The following is a 22335-nucleotide window of genomic DNA, read 5'->3' as shown; positions in this document are numbered from 1 at the left end:
CAAAGCAAAAGTTTTTTTAATTTATTGCAAATGTAATAAATTATAATAAAGGGAAATATCACATTTACATAAGTATTCAGATATTTTACTCAGTACTTTTTTGAAGCACCTTTGGCAGTGATTACAGCCTTGAGTCTTCTTGGGTATGATGCTACAAGCTTGGCGGCACACATGTATTTAGGGAGTTTCTCCCATTCTTCTCTGCAGATCCTCTCAAGCTCTGTCAGGTTGGATGGGGAGCGTCGCTGTACAGCTATTTTCAGGGCTCGCCAGAGATGTTCGATCGGGTTCATGTCCAGACTCTGGCTGGGCCACTCAAGGACATTCAGAGACTTGCCCTGAAGCCACTCCTGCATTGTCTTGGCTGTGTGCTTAGGATCGTTGTACTTGACCGTTAATCATTCCCTCAATCCTGACTTGTCTCCCAGTCCCTGCCACTGAAAATCATGTCCAATTATTGAATTTACCACAGGTGGAATCCAATCAAGTTGTAGAAAACATCAAGGATGATCAGGTGAATCCTGTTTTCATTGAGCTCAATTTCGAGTCTCATAGCAAAGTGTTTGAATACTTATGCAAATAAGGTATTTCTGTAACAAACAAAAAAATATACAGTGCCTTGCGAAAGTATTCGGCCCCCTTGAACTTTGCGACCTTTTGCCACATTTCAGGCTTCAAACATAAAGATATAAAACTGTATTTTTTTGTGAAGAATCAACAACAACTGGGACACAATCATGAAGTGGAACGACATTTATTGGATATTTCAAACTTTTTTAACAAATCAAAAACTGAAAAATTGGGCGTGCAAAATTATTCAGCCCCCTTAAGTTAATACTTTGTAGCGCCACCTTTTGCTGCGATTACAGCTGTAAGTCGCTTGGGGTATGTCTCTATCAGTTTTGCACATCGAGAGACTGACACTTTTTCCCATTCCTCCTTGCAAAACAGCTCGAGCTCAGTGAGGTTGGATGGAGAGCATTTGTGAACAGCAGTTTTCAGTTCTTTCCACAGATTCTCGATTGGATTCAGGTCTGGACTTTGACTTGGCCATTCTAACACCTGGATATGTTTATTTTTGAACCATTCCATTGTAGATTTTGCTTTATGTTTTGGATCATTGTCTTGTTGGAAGACAAATCTCCGTCCCAGTCTCAGGTCTTTTGCAGACTCCATCAGGTTTTCTTCCAGAATGGTCCTGTATTTGGCTCCATCCATCTTCCCATCAATTCTAACCATCTTCCCTGTCCCTGCTGAAGAAAAGCAGGCCCAAACCATGATGCTGCCACCACCATGTTTGACAGTGGGGATGGTGTGTTCAGCTGTGTTGCTTTTACGCCATACATAACGTTTTGCATTGTTGCCAAAAAGTTCAATTTTGGTTTCATCTGACCAGAGCACCTTCTTCAACATGTTTGGTGTGTCTCCCAGGTGGCTTGTGGCAAACTTTAAACAACACTTTTTATGGATATCTTTAAGAAATGGCTTTCTTCTTGCCACTCTTCCTTAAAGGCCAGATTTGTGCAATATACGACTGATTGTTGTCCTATGGACAGAGTCTCCCACCTCAGCTGTAGATCTCTGCAGTTCATCCAGAGTGATCATGGGCCTCTTGGCTGCATCTCTGATCAGTCTTCTCCTTGTATGAGCTGAAAGTTTAGAGGGACGGCCAGGTCTTGGTAGATTTGCAGTGGTCTGATACTCCTTCCATTTCAATATTATCGCTTGCACAGTGCTCCTTGGGATGTTTAAAGCTTGGGAAATATTTTTGTATCCAAATCCGGCTTTAAACTTCTTCACAACAGTATCTCGGACCTGCCTGGTGTGTTCCTTGTTCTTCATGATGCTCTCTGCGTTTTTAACGGACCTCTGAGACTATCACAGTGCAGGTGCATTTATACGGAGACTTGATTACACACAGGTGGATTGTATTTATCATCATTAGTCATTTAGGTCAACATTGGATCATTCAGAGATCCTCACTGAACTTCTGGAGAGAGTTTGCTGCACTGAAAGTAAAGGGGCTGAATAATTTTGCACGCCCAATTTTTCAGTTTTTGATTTGTTAAAAAAGTTTGAAATATCCAATAAATGTCGTTCCACTTCATGATTGTGTCCCACTTGTTGTTGATTCTTCACAAAAAAAGACAGTTTTATATCTTTATGTTTGAAGCCTGAAATGTGGCAAAAGGTCGCAAAGTTCAAGGGGGCCGAATACTTTCGCAAGGCACTGTATGTTTTCGCTTTGTCCTTATGGTGAATTGTGTGTAGAGTGATGAGGAACATTTTTTATTTCATGAATTTTAGAATAAGGCTGTAGAGTAACAAAATGTGTAAAAAGTCAAGGGGTCTGAATACTTTCCAAATGCACTGTGTATGGATGATATATAAAGCCAGGCACATTTAACAGTTACTGTAGGCTATTGATTACAGACCAAATTAAGTTGGGGTTTCCTCTCTCATCGTTTTTCTTAGACAATTATAGCAAGGGCTGTTTTCTCGTCTCCTAACTCCGGTGTCTTGTACACCATGATCAAAAAAACATTTTTTTCTACTGCTCAACTAAAGAAATCATGGTCGACCAACAGCCTATCGACCAAACAATCGGCCAGTCGACTAAACACACCAACATCCAGGGGACCATCGCTGCTAAATCGGCTAGTAGCAGAAGGATCCTGATGAATACCTCTGAATAGACCCAACTGATCAATCTCTCAGATAAAATAGGAGAAGCATAACAGAAGTGGAAGAGCGGTTAAGAAATATCCCAGATCGGGACTGTTTCTGTCTAAAAGCCATCTCGTAAACACTGACAGCTGTGACCTTGATTCTGACAGGAGACTGACAGACTGACTACACTGCTCGCGTCACGTGAGCGAGCGTTGCAAAATAAATTGAGAAATGTATATTATTAAATTATTGTACCCACGCGCGCGCCAATGAGCGTCTGCGTTGCCAAGGGCTAAAATAGAAGTCAGTTCTATTTGTGACGCAGATCGCGCTGCAAGTCCTACCTCTCCCATCTCCTCATTAGTTTATAGAAGCAGGTACCCATGTGCCATCTCCTCATTGGTTATACCCACGTGGGTGACTGAAAGATAAACAAGGTCGGTGGCGGTAATGCACCTAATTTATGAAAGTTGCCAATCACAATATAAAGTCAAGAGAAGAAAAGGCCTGGAAGGAGGAGAGATGACTAGAAACGATTCGGTTGACCGTTTTATGTGTGGATTAATTGGAGGAGTAGAGGATTTTGTGCATTTCAGGTAAAATAACAACTCAATGTTTATATCCCAGGACAAATTAGCTAGCAACAGCAAGCTAGCTAAATAGGACAAATTAGCTAGTAAGCGCAAGCTAGCTAAATAGGACAAATTAGCTAGTAAGCGCAAGCTAGCTAGCTAATTTGCCATAAATGTTTAACGCTTTTCGACCTGTCCCCAAATTAATATAATTGGTTCAGAGTTTGTTTTGATATTTTAACCTGCGTGTCGTGATCGCGTTTGGTGTGGGGGAACAAAATACATGTATGCACGATGGCGCACGCACACAGCCGGTTTGGGTTCCATGTGAGTTGAAGTTCTGTCTGTCTGGGCCAAGCTTGGTAGGGAAGTGGAGAACTCCTCTCTTTTCTCTATGTTCCTGTCCAAACAAATACTATACTAGACAGCTAATGCCCTCCACCCTCCTAGTTCCTTCCTTCTTTTCCCACCCGTTCTGGGAGCAGTGATGTTCTTTATGTAGGGCAGGACACAAGTGCCTCATGCACACGCATTTTACATTTGAGTCACTTAGGAGACAGACGCTCTTATCCAGAGCGACTTACAGCTAGTGCATTCATCTTAAGATAGGTGGGACAACCACATGTAAGTACATTTTTCCTCAATAAAGTAGCTATCAGCAAAGTCAGAGCTTTTAGGAAAAGTTCAAGTGTTGATGTTTTCTGGTTGTTTTTTAGACGCCACACACACAGGTCAGCAGGTGGCCAACGTCAATGTGAGGAATGACGCAGCCGACTACATTACACGTTCCTACCTTTCTGTGTCTGCAGGAAGTTGATCGTTCTCTGCAGTATGGTGGACTTGTCCATCTTGCGCGGATGACCTTGGCCCTGCAGCATGGTGCACAGCTCCTTGATGAGCACATTGAATTGGTCTCTTCTTTTCTTTTCCGATTTGTTACGAGATGCCCTTTAATAGAAAACATGATAAATGTACAGGATTACATTTCTCACCCTTTACACTGAGTGTACAAAACATTAGGAACACCTTCCTACTATTGAGTTGCAGACCCTTTTGCCCTCAGAACAGCCTAAATTCATCAGGCAAGGTGTCGAAAGCATTCCACAGGGATGCTAGCCCATGTTGATTCCAATGCTTCCCACAGTTGTGTCAAGTTGGCTGGATGTCCTTTGGTGGTGGATAATTCTTGATACACTAGGGAAACTGTTGAGCGTGAAAAACCCAGCAGCGTTGCAGTTCTTGACACACTCAAACCGGTGCGCCTGGCACCTACTACCATACCCCGTTCAAAGGCACTTAAATATTTTGTCTTGCCCATTCACCCTCTGAATGGCACACATACACAATCCATTCCTCAATTGTCTCAAAGCATAAAAATCCTTGTTTAACCTATCGTATCATCTTCATCTATGATTTACCTAGTTAAATAAAGGTTAAATAAAGGTAAAATAAAATAAAAATCTACACTGACTGAAGTGGATTTAACAGGTGACATCAATAAGGGATCATAGCTTTCACCTGGATTCACCTGGCCAGTCCATCATGGAAAGAGCAAGTATTCCTAATGTTTTGTACACTCATTGTAATTTAAAACTTTGAACATATACACTTTATAAATGATTTATAAAGAAGTGCATTTGAGGACAGTAGCTAATGCGCAAAAGATGCAGTGGAAGTTGCGAGCTCAACGATTCGACATACAGCTTCTTATTTATTAAACACACTCAAGCTAAGAAGTGACAGCTGCAAATAAATAACCACCATCACAATTCACTCATTCCTCAGCCACCATAAAACAGCTTGCAGGATGCTAAGAGAAGGATGACAGTCTAGTGAAACCCAACCGTATCCCTTCTGATATCACAAGCAAACGTTTCTGAAGATTCATCCCATATGGACTTATTTTTTATGGAAAACACTCTGATATCAACAGCAGAGCATGTACAAAATCTACCATTAAAACAAACAAACATATCTTTTTTTGTGCTTGTAGTTTTTGCTGCCATTCTCCCCACACAATCTGACCCCAGCTGAACCCACCAGAAAACTGATACACTGACTAATGGTTTAAAAGTCTACTTTCAGTCAGGCTTGTATGCATCATAACTGAAAAGCAAAAAATGGCTTGACCTTGTTGACTATATTTAACAGTTTCCTATGATATTTTGTAAACTGTCTAGGCACAGAAACACTTGTCTTTGTGCTGAAAGTGTTGAGGTTTATAGAGCTGAAAGTGTGAAGAGTCTTCACATCAGGAAAGCAAACACCTTCACAGATGGAATGTCAAAGTAGGGCCATGCCAAGAGGACCTTTCATTAACACATACAAGCTGAAGTAGGGAACTTCTCCGTCTGCCTCGTCTCTCGTCCTTACACTCAACCGTCTGTCTCTCATTGGACACACACACTCACACACAACCATTACAAACAGACACACAACCCACACACAACTATTACACACAGACACACCACCATTAAACACACACACACACACACACAGTGGTGGAATACCTTTTTGCCCTGTCTTTCTCATCTTCATCCATCAAATCGTCCACACAGCTGCTGGTGCTAGAGGGAGAAGGGAGAGGGGAGGGGGAAATCAGTTGGAATGCTGTTTCTCTGAATTAACACCAAAGTCATCAACAGATAGATACAAAGCAGATACAAATCCCCCTCTCCCATACAACATTATGAACAGAGATAGACACCCTTGGAATGTAAACCATTCTTCAAAATGTCATCTTATACAACAGCAGTCTCCAACTATGGTCCAAAAGTGCCCAGATGCTTTATTCTAGGGTGTTCACATAGTACAGTAGTCGACCAAGTATATCCCTGCATACAGTGCATTCAGAAAGTATTCATACCCCTTGACTTATTCCACATTTTGTTGTGTTACAGCCTGAATTCAGAATGGATAAAATATCATTTAAAAATAATAATCACCCATCTACACACAATACCTTGTAATGACAAAGTGAAAACATGTTTTAGACATTTTTGCTAACTTATTGAAAATGTAAACATAAATATATAATTTACATAACTATTCACACACCAGAGTCAATACATGTTAGAATCACCTTTAGCAGTGATTAGTCTTTCTGGGTAAGTCTCTAAGAACTTCGCACAACTGGATTGTCCAATATTATTCTTTTGAAAATTCTTCAAGTTCTGTCAAGTTGGTTGTTGATCATTGTTAGACATTTTCATGTCTTGCCATAGATTTTCACGACGATTTAAGTCAAAACTGTAACTGTAACACTCTGGAACATTCAATGTCGTCTTGGTTCGCAATTCCAGTGTATATTTGGGCATGTGTTTTAGGTTATTTTCCTGCTGAAAGGTGAATTTGTCTCCCAGTTTATCCTAAAAAAAAACTCCCAAATCCTTGCCGATGACTAGCATACCCATAACATGATGAACATACTGTATGAAGAGTGGTACTCAGTGATAAATTAACTTTATTTGACACATTTTTTTTCAGTTTTACTTTAGTGCCTTATTGCAAACACGATTCATGTTTTGGAATGTTTTTATTCTGTACATGCTTCCTTCTTCTCACTCTTTCATTTAGGTTAGTGTTGTGGAGTAACTACCATCCTCAGTTTTCCCCTATCACAGCCATTAAACTCTGTAACTATTTTAAGGTCACTGTTAGCCTCATGGTGAAATCCCTGAGCGGTTTCCTTCCTCTCCGGCAACTGAGTTAGGGAAGACGCCTATATTTTTGTAGTGAATGAGTGTATTGATACACCATCCAAAGTCTAATTAATAACTGCACCATGTTCAAAGGGATATTCAATGTCTGTTTTTTTTATTTCTTATTTGCTAGGCATTGGAAAACTGGTCTTTGTGGTTGAATCTGTATTTGAAATTCACTGCTCGATTGAGGGACCTTACATGTCATTAATTGTATGTGTGGGGTACAGGTGAGGTAGTCATTTAAAAATTGTTAAACAATATTATTGTACACAGATTGAGTCAATGCAACTTATTATTATGACATGTTTACTCCTGAACTTAATTAGGCTTGCCATAACAAAAGGGTTGAATAATTATTGACTCAAGACTTTTCACATTTTTTGTTTGTAAACATTTCTACAAAGACAATTCCAATTTTACTTTATGTGGTATTGTGTGTAGGTCGGTTTAATATTTTAAATTCAGGCTGTAACACAATAGAATGTAGAAAAAGTATATGGGTGTGAATACTTTCTAAAGGCACTGTATATTGTTAGAATGTAGGGTATTCCGGTAAGTCATACACTACATGACCAAATGTATGTGGACACCTGCTCGCCAAATATCTCATTCCAAAATCATGGCCATTAATATAGAGTTGGTACCCCCTTTGCTGCTATAACACCCTCCAATCTTCTGGGAAGGCTTTCCACTAGATGTTGGAACATTGCTGTGGGGACTTACTTCCATTCAGCCACAAGAGCATTAGTGAGGTTGGGCACTGATGTGGGGGCGATTAGGCCTGGCTCGCAGTTGGCGTTCCAATTCCTTCAAAAGGTGTTCAATGGGGTTGTAGTCAGGGCTCTGTGCAGGCCAGTCAAGTTCTTCCACACTGATCTCAACAAACCATTTCTGTATGGACCTCACATTGTGCACGGGGGGATTGCTGAAACAGGAAAGGGCCTTCCCCTAACTGTGCTACAAAGTTGGAAGCACAGAATCGTTAAGAATGTCATTGTATGCTGTAGTGTTAAGATTTCCCTTCACTGGAACTAAGGGGCCTAGCCCGAATCATGAAAAACAGCCCCAGACCACTATTCCTCCTCCACCAAACTTTACAGTTGGCACAATGCATTGGGGCAAGTAGCGTTTTCCTGGCATCTGCCAAACACAAATTGGTCCGTCGGACTGCCAGATGGTGAAGCATGATTCATCACCACAGAGAATGTGTTTCCATTGCTCCAGAGTCCAATGGCGGTGAGCTTTACACCACTCCAGCCGACACTTGGCATTGCACATGGTGATCTTAGGCTTATGTGCGGCTGCTCGGTCATGGAAACCCATTTCACGAATCTCCTGATGAACAGTTATTGTGCTGACGTTGCTTCCAGAGGCAGTTTAAAACTCGGTAGTGAGTGTTGCAACCAAGGACAGATGATTTTTACGTGCTACGCGCTTCAAAATTCGGCGGTCCGATTCTGTGAGCTTGTGTGGCCTAGCACTTCGCAGCTGTTGTTGTTTCTAGACGTTTCCACTTCACAATAACAGCACTAACAGTTGACCGGGGCAGCTCTAGCAAGGCAGAAACTTGACAACCTGACTTGTTGGAAAGGTGGCATCCTATGACGGTGCCACATTGAAAGTCACTGAGCTCTTCAGAAAGGCCATTCTACTGTCAATGTTTGTCTATGGCGATTGCATGGCTCCAATATTTGTTTACGGGTATGGCTGAAATAGCCAAATCCAGTCATTTGAAGTGGTGTCCACATACTCTTGTATATATAATGTATTTCTCCATACAAACACATGTATTTAGCAGTGACAGAAAACACAACAAAGACAATAAAAGTAGCCTAGATACTCACTCCCATTCCCTCCGGCTAGACGGACATAGGGACCCAAAGTCGGAAAGGTTGTCCATACTTACTCCCTCTCCCAGCCAGGCCCTATCTGAAGTCTGATGTATCCCATTCGCGCTAGCTGCACTGAAACTCCCAGGAAAAATCTAGTGATCACCTGCTGCTGCTGCCCACCTCCTCCTCCAGGAGTCCGCCACAGAAATACAAAAACCTGGGGAGGATAATAAGACAGAAAGTGGGCTTGAATTAAGGGGGGGGGGGGGAGTCTACTGTAGTTATGGCATATCTATGTCAATTACACATACATCTGATAATTACTGTGTCTTAATTAATCTGCAGTAGTTTAATTCAAGTATCATAGCTGTATTATGCCCAGCAACAGTACTGCCCTCAGTATTTTCTTATTCACACTCAAGCAAGTCCCCAAACCTACTTGAAAGTCATCCTATTTCCAATTATTTTCTGAACAGGTGTACTTTTTAATGCTTCCTTTTGAGCTTTCATTGGAGCTAAATCAATCAAATGTATTTATAAAGCCCTTTTTACATCAGCCGATGTCACAAAGTGCTATACAGAAACCCAGCCTAAAACCCCAAAACAGCAAGCAATGCAGATGTAGAAGCACAGTGGATAGGAAAAACTCCCTAGAAAGGCAGGAACCTAGGATGAAACCTAGAGAGGAACCAGGCTCTTCTGGCTGTGCCGGGTGGAGATTTTAACAGTACATGGCCAAGATGTTCAAACGTTCATAGATGACCAGCAGGGTCAAATAATAATAATAATCACAGTGGTTGTAGAGGGTTCAACAGGTCAGCAGCTATGCTTGTGAAAAACAACAACAATAAATGCATACAAAAGTATTATGTTTATTGTAAAATACAAGGAGAACTATTATTTATCCACCCAGATCCTGTGCATTTCTCAGTGAATATAATATCCGTGATTGAACACATTACCAGAAAAAAACAATTATTCATTGTTAGCCATGATTTCCAACAGTGAACAGCATGTATTAAAGGAAGTGTGGTAAACATAAATTACCACCTGGACACAGCAATTCAACACGGAGGACGCAGCATTACGTGCGGGAGGAGCTCTACTGACCTAGAAAAATCCCAGAGGCAGAGACACCTCTTTTGTTAACAAAGAGAATGGAAGAGTTACCTCATTCAACCCATCACGAAATATAAAGAAAAACTTGAGTAACATCTCTGGGAATTCAAACAGCATTTGTCCATTTGCAAATGTAACCCTAATAGAAAAGTAAATCAGAAGCCATCAAATCAAATACAACCGAGGAGGAACCATTAACCATGTGTTTAAACGAGAGGAATGTGATTGACATGTTGAGGTCAGATGAAAGAGTTAATTAGCCATGTACTATTAAGCCCCATGATTGAACCCCGTTCATCTTAGCTTCAGGTCTGCAGTGTCTGAATCATAGCCTAGAGGTTAAGAGCATTGGGCTAGTAATTTAGAGGTTACTGGTTCAAATCGTTGAGCTGGCAAGGTGGGAAAATCTGCTGTTCTGCCCTTGAGAAAGGCAGTTAACAACACCTGCTCCCCAGGTGCTGATTATGTAGATTAAGGCAGCCCCCTGCACCTCTCTGATTCAGGGGGGTTGGGTTAAATGCGGAAGGCACATTTCTGTTGAATGCATTCAGTTATGCAACTGACTAGGTATCCCCCTTTCCCTTCTTTAAAATCTGAGATACCCTCCTTTTCCATCTTCCACTTTCAGATGTAGTAAACTACAGCAGGCACCAACCTTTTCGATCAAATTCAATGAAACCAATGAACCAAGATCCACTCTTACACCAAGATAGTATTCCATGCAAAAATCTTTCCAATAATCTTGAGTGGGGGAACAACACATCATTCTTTCCTTTACTCCAATTAAAAGAATAGAGGTCTGTGGGCTGGAAATGTTTAAAATATATATATATATTATGTCTGTGTAATTATGACAGTTGGTGGCCATTTTCCGTTCTTTGCGGTTCAGGATGTCTGAGAATGGTGACTCTGTGCCCATTTCCATTGGGCCGAGACCCAGTTCTTATTCCATACGTTCACTGACTGACATACAGAAGCGGCCTGAGAAGGGGCCAACATGGATATTACATTTCACATAGCTCTCTTCATCTAAATGAAATCCATGCGCTCAGGCGAGGAAAACTGAAAGGAAAATCCAATAAGAGTTGTAAACTGTGATAAAATGATGAGCCATAAAAAACACATTTTTTTCTCATAATACATTTCAAAGCTCAACAAATTAACCAAAACACTTTATGGTATTTATGACACTGACATGAAAATGGTTTCTTGATGGTGCCTGCTGCTTGTCACCATGCCCAATAAGATTATGCACAATAAATCTTTACTATGGCTCCCTTCATTACTCAGAGGGTTCGCTTAACTCAAAGATTATATTTTAGGCACAATTGATACCTACTTCAGCTTTAATCTTCCCTTTTGTTGTTGAGGGGTTTTTCAATCAAGTCTCGACTTTACCTCATGCCTGTGTCAAAGAATGAATCAATAATTCCGTATTTCAGGTTGTTTCCTTAAAGGGAAACATCACAATTTTGAACTTCATATTCATCATCTCCAGCACCACCCCAACATCAACATATGTGAAAATGGTGCATTTCTATGTTTTGTAGTAAAAAGATGGAGAAAGATAAGTGTTTCCAATTGTGATGTTTCCCTTTATTGAAAAGCCATGCAATAGTATATTCACACTGTCAATGGTTCACCTTCACACAGACACACATTCAGAGAGTTATAATTTCTATTGAAGCAGCCATCTTTAATCTTACAATGTTTTAACTCTTACACCTGTCAAGATATCACTGCTGAGAATGGTTTGGGCGGGAGCTGCTGGTCATAGATCTGAACCCTTTCATAAAAAAGGTGACGTATTTAAGTCTTCATCAAGGATGTAATTCCATGAGAGGTGAGAGGTGGCCAAGATGGCATAAGGTTAGTAAATCTAGGCTGAAGTGTCAGTGACACATACGGTGAAAACAGGAAAAGAGAATGTGAGACTAAACACATATGACATGAAGTGTTTCGGGCTGATGATATATACTTTAAGGGTCGAGGGGGTGATTTCATTGTACTTGACTCTCAACACAAACCAATCATAATGTGATGTTTCTGCGATATGTAATGCCAGTGTTTTCCCCAATCTACATTACCCCGGTCTAAATTATATTAGGCTCATATTTTCTACTTGTCTTCAGCTTTGTTTTTGGACAAGCCTACGTGGCCTCATGAATAATAGATTCAAAGCCATAATTTACTCCTCAACTAAGTAGGATTCTTGTAACACTTTTACTGTAATATTTAAATCTTGAATTAGTGTAATTTGAAATGTAAAAAAAACTCAACTTGGTCATGATTTGTGATAAATGTAGAACTAGCCTATAGGGTGCCAAATGTTCTTTAGAAACACAACATAATATGCCCAGGGTTTTTTTCTGGCTCACGATCATTTCTTATCATAGATTCACTTAGCCTTTACAAACCAATACCGCCAATCAATCTGGGTCGTCATTAGTTACCACAGCTACAAAGTAATCATTATGGCTAAACCCTGCATAGTATTTCTACAATTTATTTTCTTAAATTCTGACTTTAAACCTAACCCTAACCCAAACCCTAACCTTAACCACACTGCTAACCTTATGCCTAAGCTTAATGTTAAAATAATACCAAAAAAGCTCATTTTTTGTAGTGACAACCATCAATCTGGAAAGAGAATTAATCGTTGACTTTACTTCCTGGATCAATGTGCGTCTCCATGATTAAACTAGTCAACTAACTAAACCCTGTCTTGAGTGAAAAGGAAACAACATCAGAGAGATTCACCTCCATTGGCTCCCTAAGCCAAACAATGGGAGGGACATCTCACGCACTCACTGACCTTCTCCTCCAACCAACATCCACTGAGGTGAAGAAATAATAATGTCCCCTGACTAAACTGGGGGAAAATTACATTGGCAGATAATTAATTCATATGGTTTCATACACTAGGCCTACTTAGCTAACCATCTACTTAGGCTGCTGACAGAAGAAGACAAATTATTATATGGAAATGTCAAATGACAGATGTCAAACCTTTCAAATCATGATGTGAAAATTCATCAAAATTTAAATATTTGCAAATGCAACATTTACATGAAGTATTGTACAGCAATTGTAGGTACATTTATATTACACTCCTCAGATGACAAGTCACTGAGCTATATTCAGAGCTTGCTAAAAGCCCTACTGGAAGTTCCCAAAATACATCATTTAAATAACTTCAAGATTCCTCACTTGATTAATTGACCAGACATGATTTGACAAGGCACTAAGCCTCCTCAACCAATCAGTTACCATGCAAGTGCCAAAAGCACTATGTTCTAATCAACGTAAACATGGTTTTAAAACGATGTTTCTCAAAACAGACAACTCATACACTTGCAAGGACACGCTCTACTCGTAAATCTATAGGCTACCAGTGAGCTGAACTGTCATGGAGCCTGTTAAGAAAATTAATAACTACGTTGGGGAATACACAAAGGACATATAACAATTCTCTATGAAAACGACATATAATGCATATAAATTAACATTGATAATAGTTAGCCTACTTTATTTGTATTTTGACACCGTTAGTTAGAAGCAGTAGCCTACAGATCTATTCATCCAAAATGGAAGCAAACCCAACCGGTAAACGTTTTCATTATCACAAGACTAGAGTGACAAAAAATGCAAAGGACATAAACATTTTACATACCTTGAAAACAAGACTTTAGTTGACATAAAGATCCATACTTTACTTTTGTCGGTACTCATTTTCCCACATAGCCTACCGTGCAATTCACTGAGCCAAGTAGACTATCCTAAGCTTGACTCACCACAAACGCATCGCGAAAAGACCATAAATTATTGCATACATACGCTGCCTAAGTATCATTCGAAATCCGATTCATGTAACAATCCCTATTCGGTACATACACTGTACAAGATTTCGGGAGTAATCGTTTTCAGGTCTATGCTCTGTCTGTTTTCCTCTACCACTCAACCTCCGTTGGCAGTCCCTTGTAAACAGGACTGAGCCGCTGCGAACAGGGAAAGTAGGTCAGTCGGTAGCTCAATACTTAGCTAAGGACATCATTAGCAACCGGCTGTACAACACACGACTAGGAGTATACATAGTGAGAAAAATAATAGTTCGGATAATACTAACACTTGAACGGCATTTAGGTCACATTATTCTGAATTCGAACGTATGTATTCTTTTCAGTGCCGAGTTTATTCCATTAAACGTTGTAGCCAACATCATGGGGTAGAGAGCGGGACATGTAGTATCTCTGATAGGTTCGAGGTTTGCTCTCAATGGTTTTGGCTCCCGATCACTGTAATAACGTTTATAGTAACGTTGCTAATGACGTATACAATTGAGGCCTCACCTTCGTGTTACCTGTTTCATGTAGCCTGTAGGCTGGAAATTCATGACATGGTGACAAATCAGGTTAGGTTGTCTATCAAATATTGTAATTACAATTTGATCCTGAAAAGTTCTGAGATGAAGATGAATGACATTTTACCAGTCTTTGCAGTAGGCCAACATACTGTACAAGGGGAAATTATTTTCACAATTCTTAGGTCTATTCTAATAAAATATCTTGCCCTAACTGCAGTAGAGCTACAATACAGAAAAAAGCCATATTACAACATGTCAAAATTGCATTGTTTGCTCTATAGCGTGTTAGTTCATATGCCTTGCCACCGTGATATAAAGGCCTAAGGCCGAGATAAAAAGGCCTAAGGCCGAGACAATAAGAAGACCCAGTGGCAGAATAAATCCACATCTTTGTTTCATCACAAAACCGGAGAGCAACCACTGTCCGGTGAAGTCCACAAAACATATTGCATGTAACAAAGAGTTACATGACCTACAGCTTGGTTAAGAAAGTTCATGTTCCCGAAATGTTCTGACTTCTAAACAACTATTGATTTAGAACCACAGAGAGTTACTGCAAGTTGCAAAGAAAACAGGAGCTGCTGCCACTATTTCAGCACCATTTCAACTTCAACATTTCAACATCAAATGCCATATGCAATGGCTCTAATACAATGACAACTAAATTACAGCAAAAACAATTTAGTCCAATCAACGTAAGCTAAATACAGTATGGTGTTGCTGTCCATGGTTCTGATTTGTGTGTGTGTGTGTGTGTGTGTTCGTACAAGTAGAAAAAACATGAAAAAACATGCCATCCTCCTCTCTTTCATGTTGATTAAATGGTCTATGACTCTGTCATACAGTACACACTTTTATTTTTTTGTTGTCCTAGGCTACCTGGCTAAAATGCTTGCTCGCTAGCCAAACTTTATTTCATGGGCACCGTTAGATACCTAACATAAGGCTTCTACATCTAGCTACATATTGTCACGACTTCCGCCGAAGTCGGTCCCTCTCCTTGTTCGGGCGGTGTTCGGCGGTCGACGTCACCAATCTTCTAGCCATCGCTGATCCATTTTTCATTTTCCTTTGTTTTGTCTTGTCTTCCTTCACACCTGGTTCCAATCCCATCAATTACATGTTGTGTATTTAACCCTCTGTTTCCCCTCATGTCCTTGTCGGTGATTGTATGTTATGTTCAAGTTATGATTTGGTGTGCGACGGGTTTTGTACCCACTTTTATTATTTTGTATATTATGGTTTTCTGAGTTTTGTGAGCACTTATTAAACAACTCCGTTTATACCAAGTTCGTTCTCCTGCGTCTGACTTCCCTGCCATCAGCAAGCACCCATTACACATATTGAACTTCCATCCTCTCAGTCCAGGGGCACAATGTATTTTATGCTTGGATCAGAATTGCCGGTATAATCATTGGCCAGTACGGAGAATTTAGTAAAACCACAAGTCCAAATCCCTATCTCCATCCATGGCTAATTTAGTAAAGGGACCATTTTAGCTAGCTGGCTAGCCACCGGAGGACAACAACATAACAAGATGCAACAATTCAAGTTGTTTCTATCGATGATGTATTTCTCTTTAATAGGAGTGAAGCCAAATCCAAACTGGCTTCCGTTGACACTTGTTTGGGGTGTGGAGTTGAGCTCACTCAGTTTAGCCCAATGATGATTGGCTATTATTTTATACTTTTTTAATCAAGTGAAACCATATGCTCACCATATGCTTCTCTTGCATTCCATGCTACTGGCAGCAACAACGTCATACTCTTTATGACCAGACCGCATCAGATAGATGGCCTACACATACAGAGACAGAGGGGCACTGTTTTGTTCGCTCGGATGCTTTCTCCATTGAGATACTGTATATACACAACCCAGTTATGGGAAATAGCCCAATATCTGATAAACTGTCACAACCACACACAAACCCACATTTACAGTGCACACATGGTGACACACAGATTCAGATTCTACATATTGTATTTTTTTTACAAAAACATTATTCAGTAAGGTCAGTGTCCAGTTCCATGAATACCCTGTGCATGAAATGTCCCTTCACCACTAGCCTCGCTTGTTAACTTCTGCTACACTGGAAATATTGATATATCAATAAATGTGTTTGGAAGCTGCTCTTATCTATTAACAAACACATGTTACTCAATGCTTTATGAGTATCAAAACGCAGGCTACTGTACACATACACAAAATGCAGGCTACTGTACACATATATGTAGTGATATATCACACACATGCAGCCACCTGTGAGGGACATGACAGATGGAAGGACTACTCATGCCAATCACAACTGAGTCACACACAGTCTAAGCACTGTATCACATACACTCTCAATTTAACAATGATATTCAAATTTATTAAAACACCTTTCTGTCCTAGGTTAAGTCTGTTCCCATAGAACTGTTCCACAGTTTTTGTCTGTAGCATCAAAATAATTTGAATCCCTCATCTGTATTTTATTTTTATCTTTTAAACTAGACAACTTACAATTTGCATTTGTTGCCGGGGTCCAGGTGACATTTAGTCCACAACACACAGCTTTCGACAACCTCCTCATGAAAAGAGAATCATATGAATGAGAAAGCTTCCCAAGCCATAACAGCCGTAACTACCTAACTGGCTGCAATAAAACCTTATTACGTTGTTTGTCTATGAAATTGAACATCAGGACACATATATTGTGCACGTTTCAACTTTAAACTTGTCAGTAAATGAATAACTAATTACAGCCATAAGCTTCCTGTAAAAAATGTAAAATGTCTGCAGCTAAAGTCTCAAGGGTGGAAATATGTTCTTTCTATACAGGCTTCAGCTCCAAGACCTGTCTACGAACTCACACTGGATAAAAAACAGGACTGTTTCTTTCCTTTTGAGACCTTTGGAAATACTGTGAAGCACAAGCTGGATAATACAAGGCTTGGTTTTCAATGCCAGCAATAGTCAAACCGATAGAGCAAAATCAGATTCAAAAGTCCCTTAGTACTTAGTATGCACATTCACACCAGGGGAGTCACTTCTACACTCACTGATGGCAAGACATGCTCTCTCTTCTGTAATCAAATCCAATTTTATTGGTCACATACACATATTTAGCAGATGTTAGTGTGGGTGTAGCGAAATGCTTGTGTTCCCAGCTCCAACAATGCAGTAGTATTTAACAAGTCACACAAATCTAAAAGTAAAGGAATGGAATTCAGAATTATATAAATATCAGGACGAGCAATGTCGAAGTGGCATTGACTAAAATACAGTAGAATAGAATACAGTATATACAGTGAGGGAAAAAACTATTTGATTCCCTGCTGATTTTGTACGTTTGCCCACTGACAAAGAAAGTATCCGTCTATAATTTTAATGGTAGGTTTATTTGAACAGTGAGAGACAGAATAACAACAAAAAAATCCAGAAAAACGAATGTCAAAAATGTTATAAATTGATTTGCATTTGAATGAGGGAAATAAGTATTTGACCCCCTCTCAATCAGAAAGATTTCTGGCTCCCAGGTGTCTTTTATACAAGTAACGAGCTGAGATTAGGAGCACACTCTTAAAGGGAGTGCTCCTAATCTCAGTTTGTTACCTGTATAAAAGACTCCTGTCCACAGAAGCAATCAATCAATCAGATTCCAAACTCTCCATTATGGCCAAGACCAAACAGCTCTCCAAGGATGTCAGGGACAAGATTGTAGACCTACACAAGGCTGGAATGGGATATAACACCTTCACAAAGCAGCTTGGTGAGAAGGTGACAATAGTTGGTGCGATTATTCGCAAATGGAAGAAACACAAAAGACCTGTCAATCTCCCTCGGCCTGGGGCTCCATGCAAGATCTCACCTCGTGGAGATGCAATGATCATGAGAACGGTGAGGTATCAGCCCAGAACTGCACGGGAGGATCTTGTCAATGATCTCAAGGCAGCTGGGAAAATAGTCACCAAGAAAACAATAGGTCACACACTATGCCGTGAAGGACTGAAATCCTGCAGCGCCCGCAAGGTCCCTCTGCTCAAGAAAGCACATATACATGCCCGTCTGAAGTTTGCCAATGACCATCTGAATGATTCAGAGGACAACTTAGTGAAAGTGTTGTGGTCAGATGAGACCAAAATGGAGCTCTTTGGCATCAACTCAACTCGCTGTGTTTGGAGGAGGAGGAATACTGCCTATGACCCCAAGAACACCATCCCCACCGTCAAACATGGAGGTGGAAACATTATGCTTTGGGGGTGTTTTTCTGCTAAGGGGACGATGAAAATGGTTTGGGCAATGAAAATGGTTCGTGGATGGGTATTCCAGCATGACAATTACCCAAAACACACAGCCAAGGCAAAAAAGGAGTGGCTCAAGAAGAAGCACATTAAGGTCCTGGAGTGGCCTAGCCTCGAAACCTTAAAGACTTGGAGAAGATCTGCAAAGAGGAGTGGGACAAACCTGGTGGCCAACTACAAGAAACGTCTGACCTCTGTGATTGCCAACAAGGGTTTTGCCACCAAGTACTAAGTCATGTTTTGCAGAGGGGTCAAATACTTATTTCCCTCATTAAAATGCAAATCAATTTATAACATTTTTGACATGCGTTTTTCTGGATTTGTTTTGTTGTTATTCTGTCTCTCACTGTTCAAATAAACCTACCATTAAAATTATAGACTGATAATTTCTTTGTCAGTGGGCAAATGTACAAAATCAGCAGGGGATCAAATACTTGTTTCCCTCAATGTACATATTAGATGAGTAAAGCAGTATGTAAAGATTATAAAAGTGACTAGTGTTCCATTATTAAAGTGGCCAGTGATTCCATGTCCATGTATATAGGGCAGCAGCCTCTAAGGTGCAGGGTTGAGTAAGCGGGTGGTAGCCGGCTAGTGATGGCTATTTAACAGTCTGATGGCCTTGAGATAGAAGCTGTTTTTCAGTCTCGGTCCCAGCTTTGATGCACCTGTACTGACCTCGCCTTCTGGATGATAGCGGGGTGAACAGGCCGTGGTATGGGTGGTTGATGTCCTTGATTATCTTTTTGGCCTTCCTGTGTGCCCCCGGTGATGCGTTGGGCCTCTGGAGAGCCCTGCGGTTGTGGGAGGTGCAGTTGCAGTACCAGGCCTACAGGATGTTCTCAACTGTGCATCTGTAAATGTTAGTGAGGGTCTTAAGGGCCAAGCCGAATTTCTTCAGCCTCCTACTTCACCACACTATCTGTGTGGGTGGACCATTTCAGATTGTCAGTGATGTGTACGCCGAGGAACTTGAAGCTTTCCACCTTCTCCACTGTGATCCCGTCGATGAGCATATGAGCGTGGTCTCTCTGCTGTTTCCTGAAGTCCACAATCAGCTCTTTCGTTTTGTCTCCTGCATTGCCATGTCCTGTGTATCTAAATAATCATGAGATCATTTCCTGTTTTATTCTATTTAATTATATTGTATATACTTTTGCCTATTGCAGTAGTAATATATTAATAACACAATAATAACTCTTAATCTCGTAATGACAAAATGCAAGTTGATGCAGAAATTCTGGCAGGTTTTAGATGCCTGATTTCCCTTCAACAATCATTCAGTCAGACACACAGAGACACACCACCCCCTATTTGTCTAGTTCAAGACACAATCCTAACCTGAAATGAGGAATTTTGCCCTTACTTTTAGAACCTAGTACACCTTACATACTGTATATGTATGGCACTTGCATCTACACACTTGCGTCATAGACCATAATAAGCAAGGTTACAGTTATGAACAACCTACAATTTTCTCTCCCTCTCTCTGTCTATTAATTTGCTTTATTATCAGACTAATGTTCTTTCATTAAAGCCGTAAGCTACACTAGGCCTAGCTCATGATGAATGGTAAATGAACATTTACATGTGGGTCTATTGTATAAGAGGAGATGAGGAAAGTCTCAAACTAATTAAACAATGTAGGAGCCTATAATTAAGGTGACCTGTTTTGAATTTAACTACGAGCCACTTTTTTATCACACAGAAAACCCAAATGACAGCTCAATTAAATCAGAGGCTTGCAGGCTGTGAAGAGCATTTGTGTTACCGGCTACAGCAATTGCTTTCCATATAATCTCTGAGTAGTGAAAAAAATGACTGACAGTTGACTCATTAACCACTGTTCTTACAGGTCTGCGAAAACAACGCTGCTCAAAGGCATAATTAAAGAAATATAACTATTTTCAGAGTCCCATGCTTAATTAATATCAAGGGAATATGGTTAATTGCAAGTATGTTTCATTAATTACAGTACCCTTTAAAAAGTTGTTGTGCATGTGGTTTCATTCATCTACATACAGTATAACAGACTAATTTACTCATATGGCAAATAATATTGCTGACTTTACCCTTGCTATTTTGCAAGCATTTGTGATAATGTTAAGCTATGGTAACTATGCCATATTCTTGGTCGTGGCTCTTAGAATTATAGTTATCCATTCAATTAGGAAAATGATTGATCTTTCAATGAACCATGATGCCATCATTGTAATTATATATATTTTATTAGATATAAAAATGTGCCCGTATTGGTGTTGACGGGGCCAGTTTTTAAATCAGAATTATTCAAAAACACTATATAACCAAAAGTATGTGCTCGTCGAACATCTCATTCCAAAATCATGAATATTGACTTGGTCCCCCATTTTGCTACTATAACAGTCTCCACTCTTCTGGGAATGCTTAACACTAGATGTTGGAACATTGCTGTGGGGACTTCCATCCATTCAGCCACAAGAGCATTAGTGAAGTAGGGGCACTGATGTTGGGCAATTAGGCCTCACAGTACGCATTCCAATTGATCCCAAAGGTACTCGATGGGGTTTAGGTCAGGGCTATGTGCAGGTCAGTCAAGTTCTTCCACACCAACCTCGACAAACCATTTCTGTATGGACCTCGCTTTGTGCACGGGGCATTGTCATGCTGAAACAGGAAAGGTCCTTCCACAAACTGTTTCCACAAAGTTGGAAGCACAGAATCGTTTAGAATGTATGCTGTAGTGTTAAGATTTCCCTTCACTGGAATTAAGGGGCCTAGCCCGAACCATGAAAAACAGCTCCAGACCATTTTTCCTCCTCCACCAAACTTTACAGTTGGCACAATGCATTCGGGCAAGTAGCATTCTCCTTGCATCCACCAAACCCAGATTGGTCCGTCGGACTGCCAGATGGTGAAGCGTGATTCATCGCTCCAGAGAACACGTTTCTACTGCTCCAGAGTCCAACGGCGGCGAACTTAACACCACTCCAGCTGACATGTGGCATAGCACATGGTGAACAATTTTTTTATTTATTTTATTTTTAGTGAGTATTAAAACATAGAATCTACTTGCAGTGAAACCATCCAGCATTTACATTACATTCAGTCATCTAACAGACTCCCATCCTGAGCGACCTGACGTGTTTGATAGGTGGCATCCTATGATGATGCCATGTTTAAAGTCACTGAGCTCTTCAGTACAGGACATTCTACTGCTAATATGTGTTTATGGAGATTGCATGGCTTTGTGCTCGATTTTATACACCTGTCAGCAACGGGTGTAGCAGAAATAGCCAAATTCACTCATTTGAAGGGGTGTCCACATCTTTTTGGCCATGTAGTGTATATTGACCATAGTTTTGATTCAAATAAGGTTATCTGAGTAAAACCTAAAAAACATTCACTCATGCTTGTCAAAAATGTACCCTTATTGCATGATGATCCCAGAGTGAACTGATTCCAGGATGATGATGCTGTATCACACTGAAATAACCATCCTATGCCAGCGGCCAACAAGTCTGAGGCATTTATGATTCATAAAGATCACCCACATTTTACTGCATTATTCACCATCCGCCTACGTAGAGATTAGTTCCTCTGTTATGTAGGTCAGGCGATTGGATAATGGGATGACACTCAGTGTTCATAAATGGTCCCCTTCTACGTAATAAATTGAGGGACTGCAGCGTGTGTCACTCCCCTGTACCTAAAGCCTAGCTGTTACCCTCAGATCTTAGGAAAAATAAAGTGTCTTTTAACATTGCAATCAATGAGATGTTGAGCCAAACTACCTCTAGCAGGCATCTGTGA

The 22335-nt window shown here is 40.3% G+C and overlaps 1 protein-coding gene across 6 annotated transcripts in view; it reads right to left on the bottom strand.

The window, feature by feature from the left end:
- The window catches only part of npas2 (neuronal PAS domain protein 2), a 74348-nt gene that overhangs the window by 35968 nt on the left and 16045 nt on the right, over positions 1-22335 (bottom strand). For 3 of the 6 annotated variants that reach the window (XM_021623182.3, XM_090192104.1, XM_021623183.3), the window contains exons 1-4: positions 13571-14232; positions 8791-8995; positions 5753-5809; positions 4036-4190 (exon numbers count right to left, since the gene is read on the bottom strand). In XM_021623182.3, coding sequence (XP_021478857.1) covers positions 4036-4190; positions 5753-5809; positions 8791-8846 — 268 coding nt within the window. In that variant the 5' untranslated portion in view covers positions 8847-8995; positions 13571-14232. Of the gene's footprint in view, positions 1-4035; positions 4191-5752; positions 5810-8790; positions 8996-13570; positions 14233-22335 lie in introns of those variants that run through there. The other 3 variants (XM_036937284.2, XM_090192105.1, XM_090192103.1) reach the window with 1 other exon arrangement.

The sequence above is a fragment of the Oncorhynchus mykiss genome, chromosome 12, assembly GCF_057628025.1.
Source record: "Oncorhynchus mykiss isolate SJ-2025 chromosome 12, ASM5762802v1, whole genome shotgun sequence".
In the NCBI taxonomy this organism is placed as follows: Eukaryota; Metazoa; Chordata; class Actinopteri; order Salmoniformes; family Salmonidae; genus Oncorhynchus; species Oncorhynchus mykiss.
Note: the sequence above shows the minus strand (reverse complement) of the source record. Positions and strands in the feature narration are given on the sequence as shown.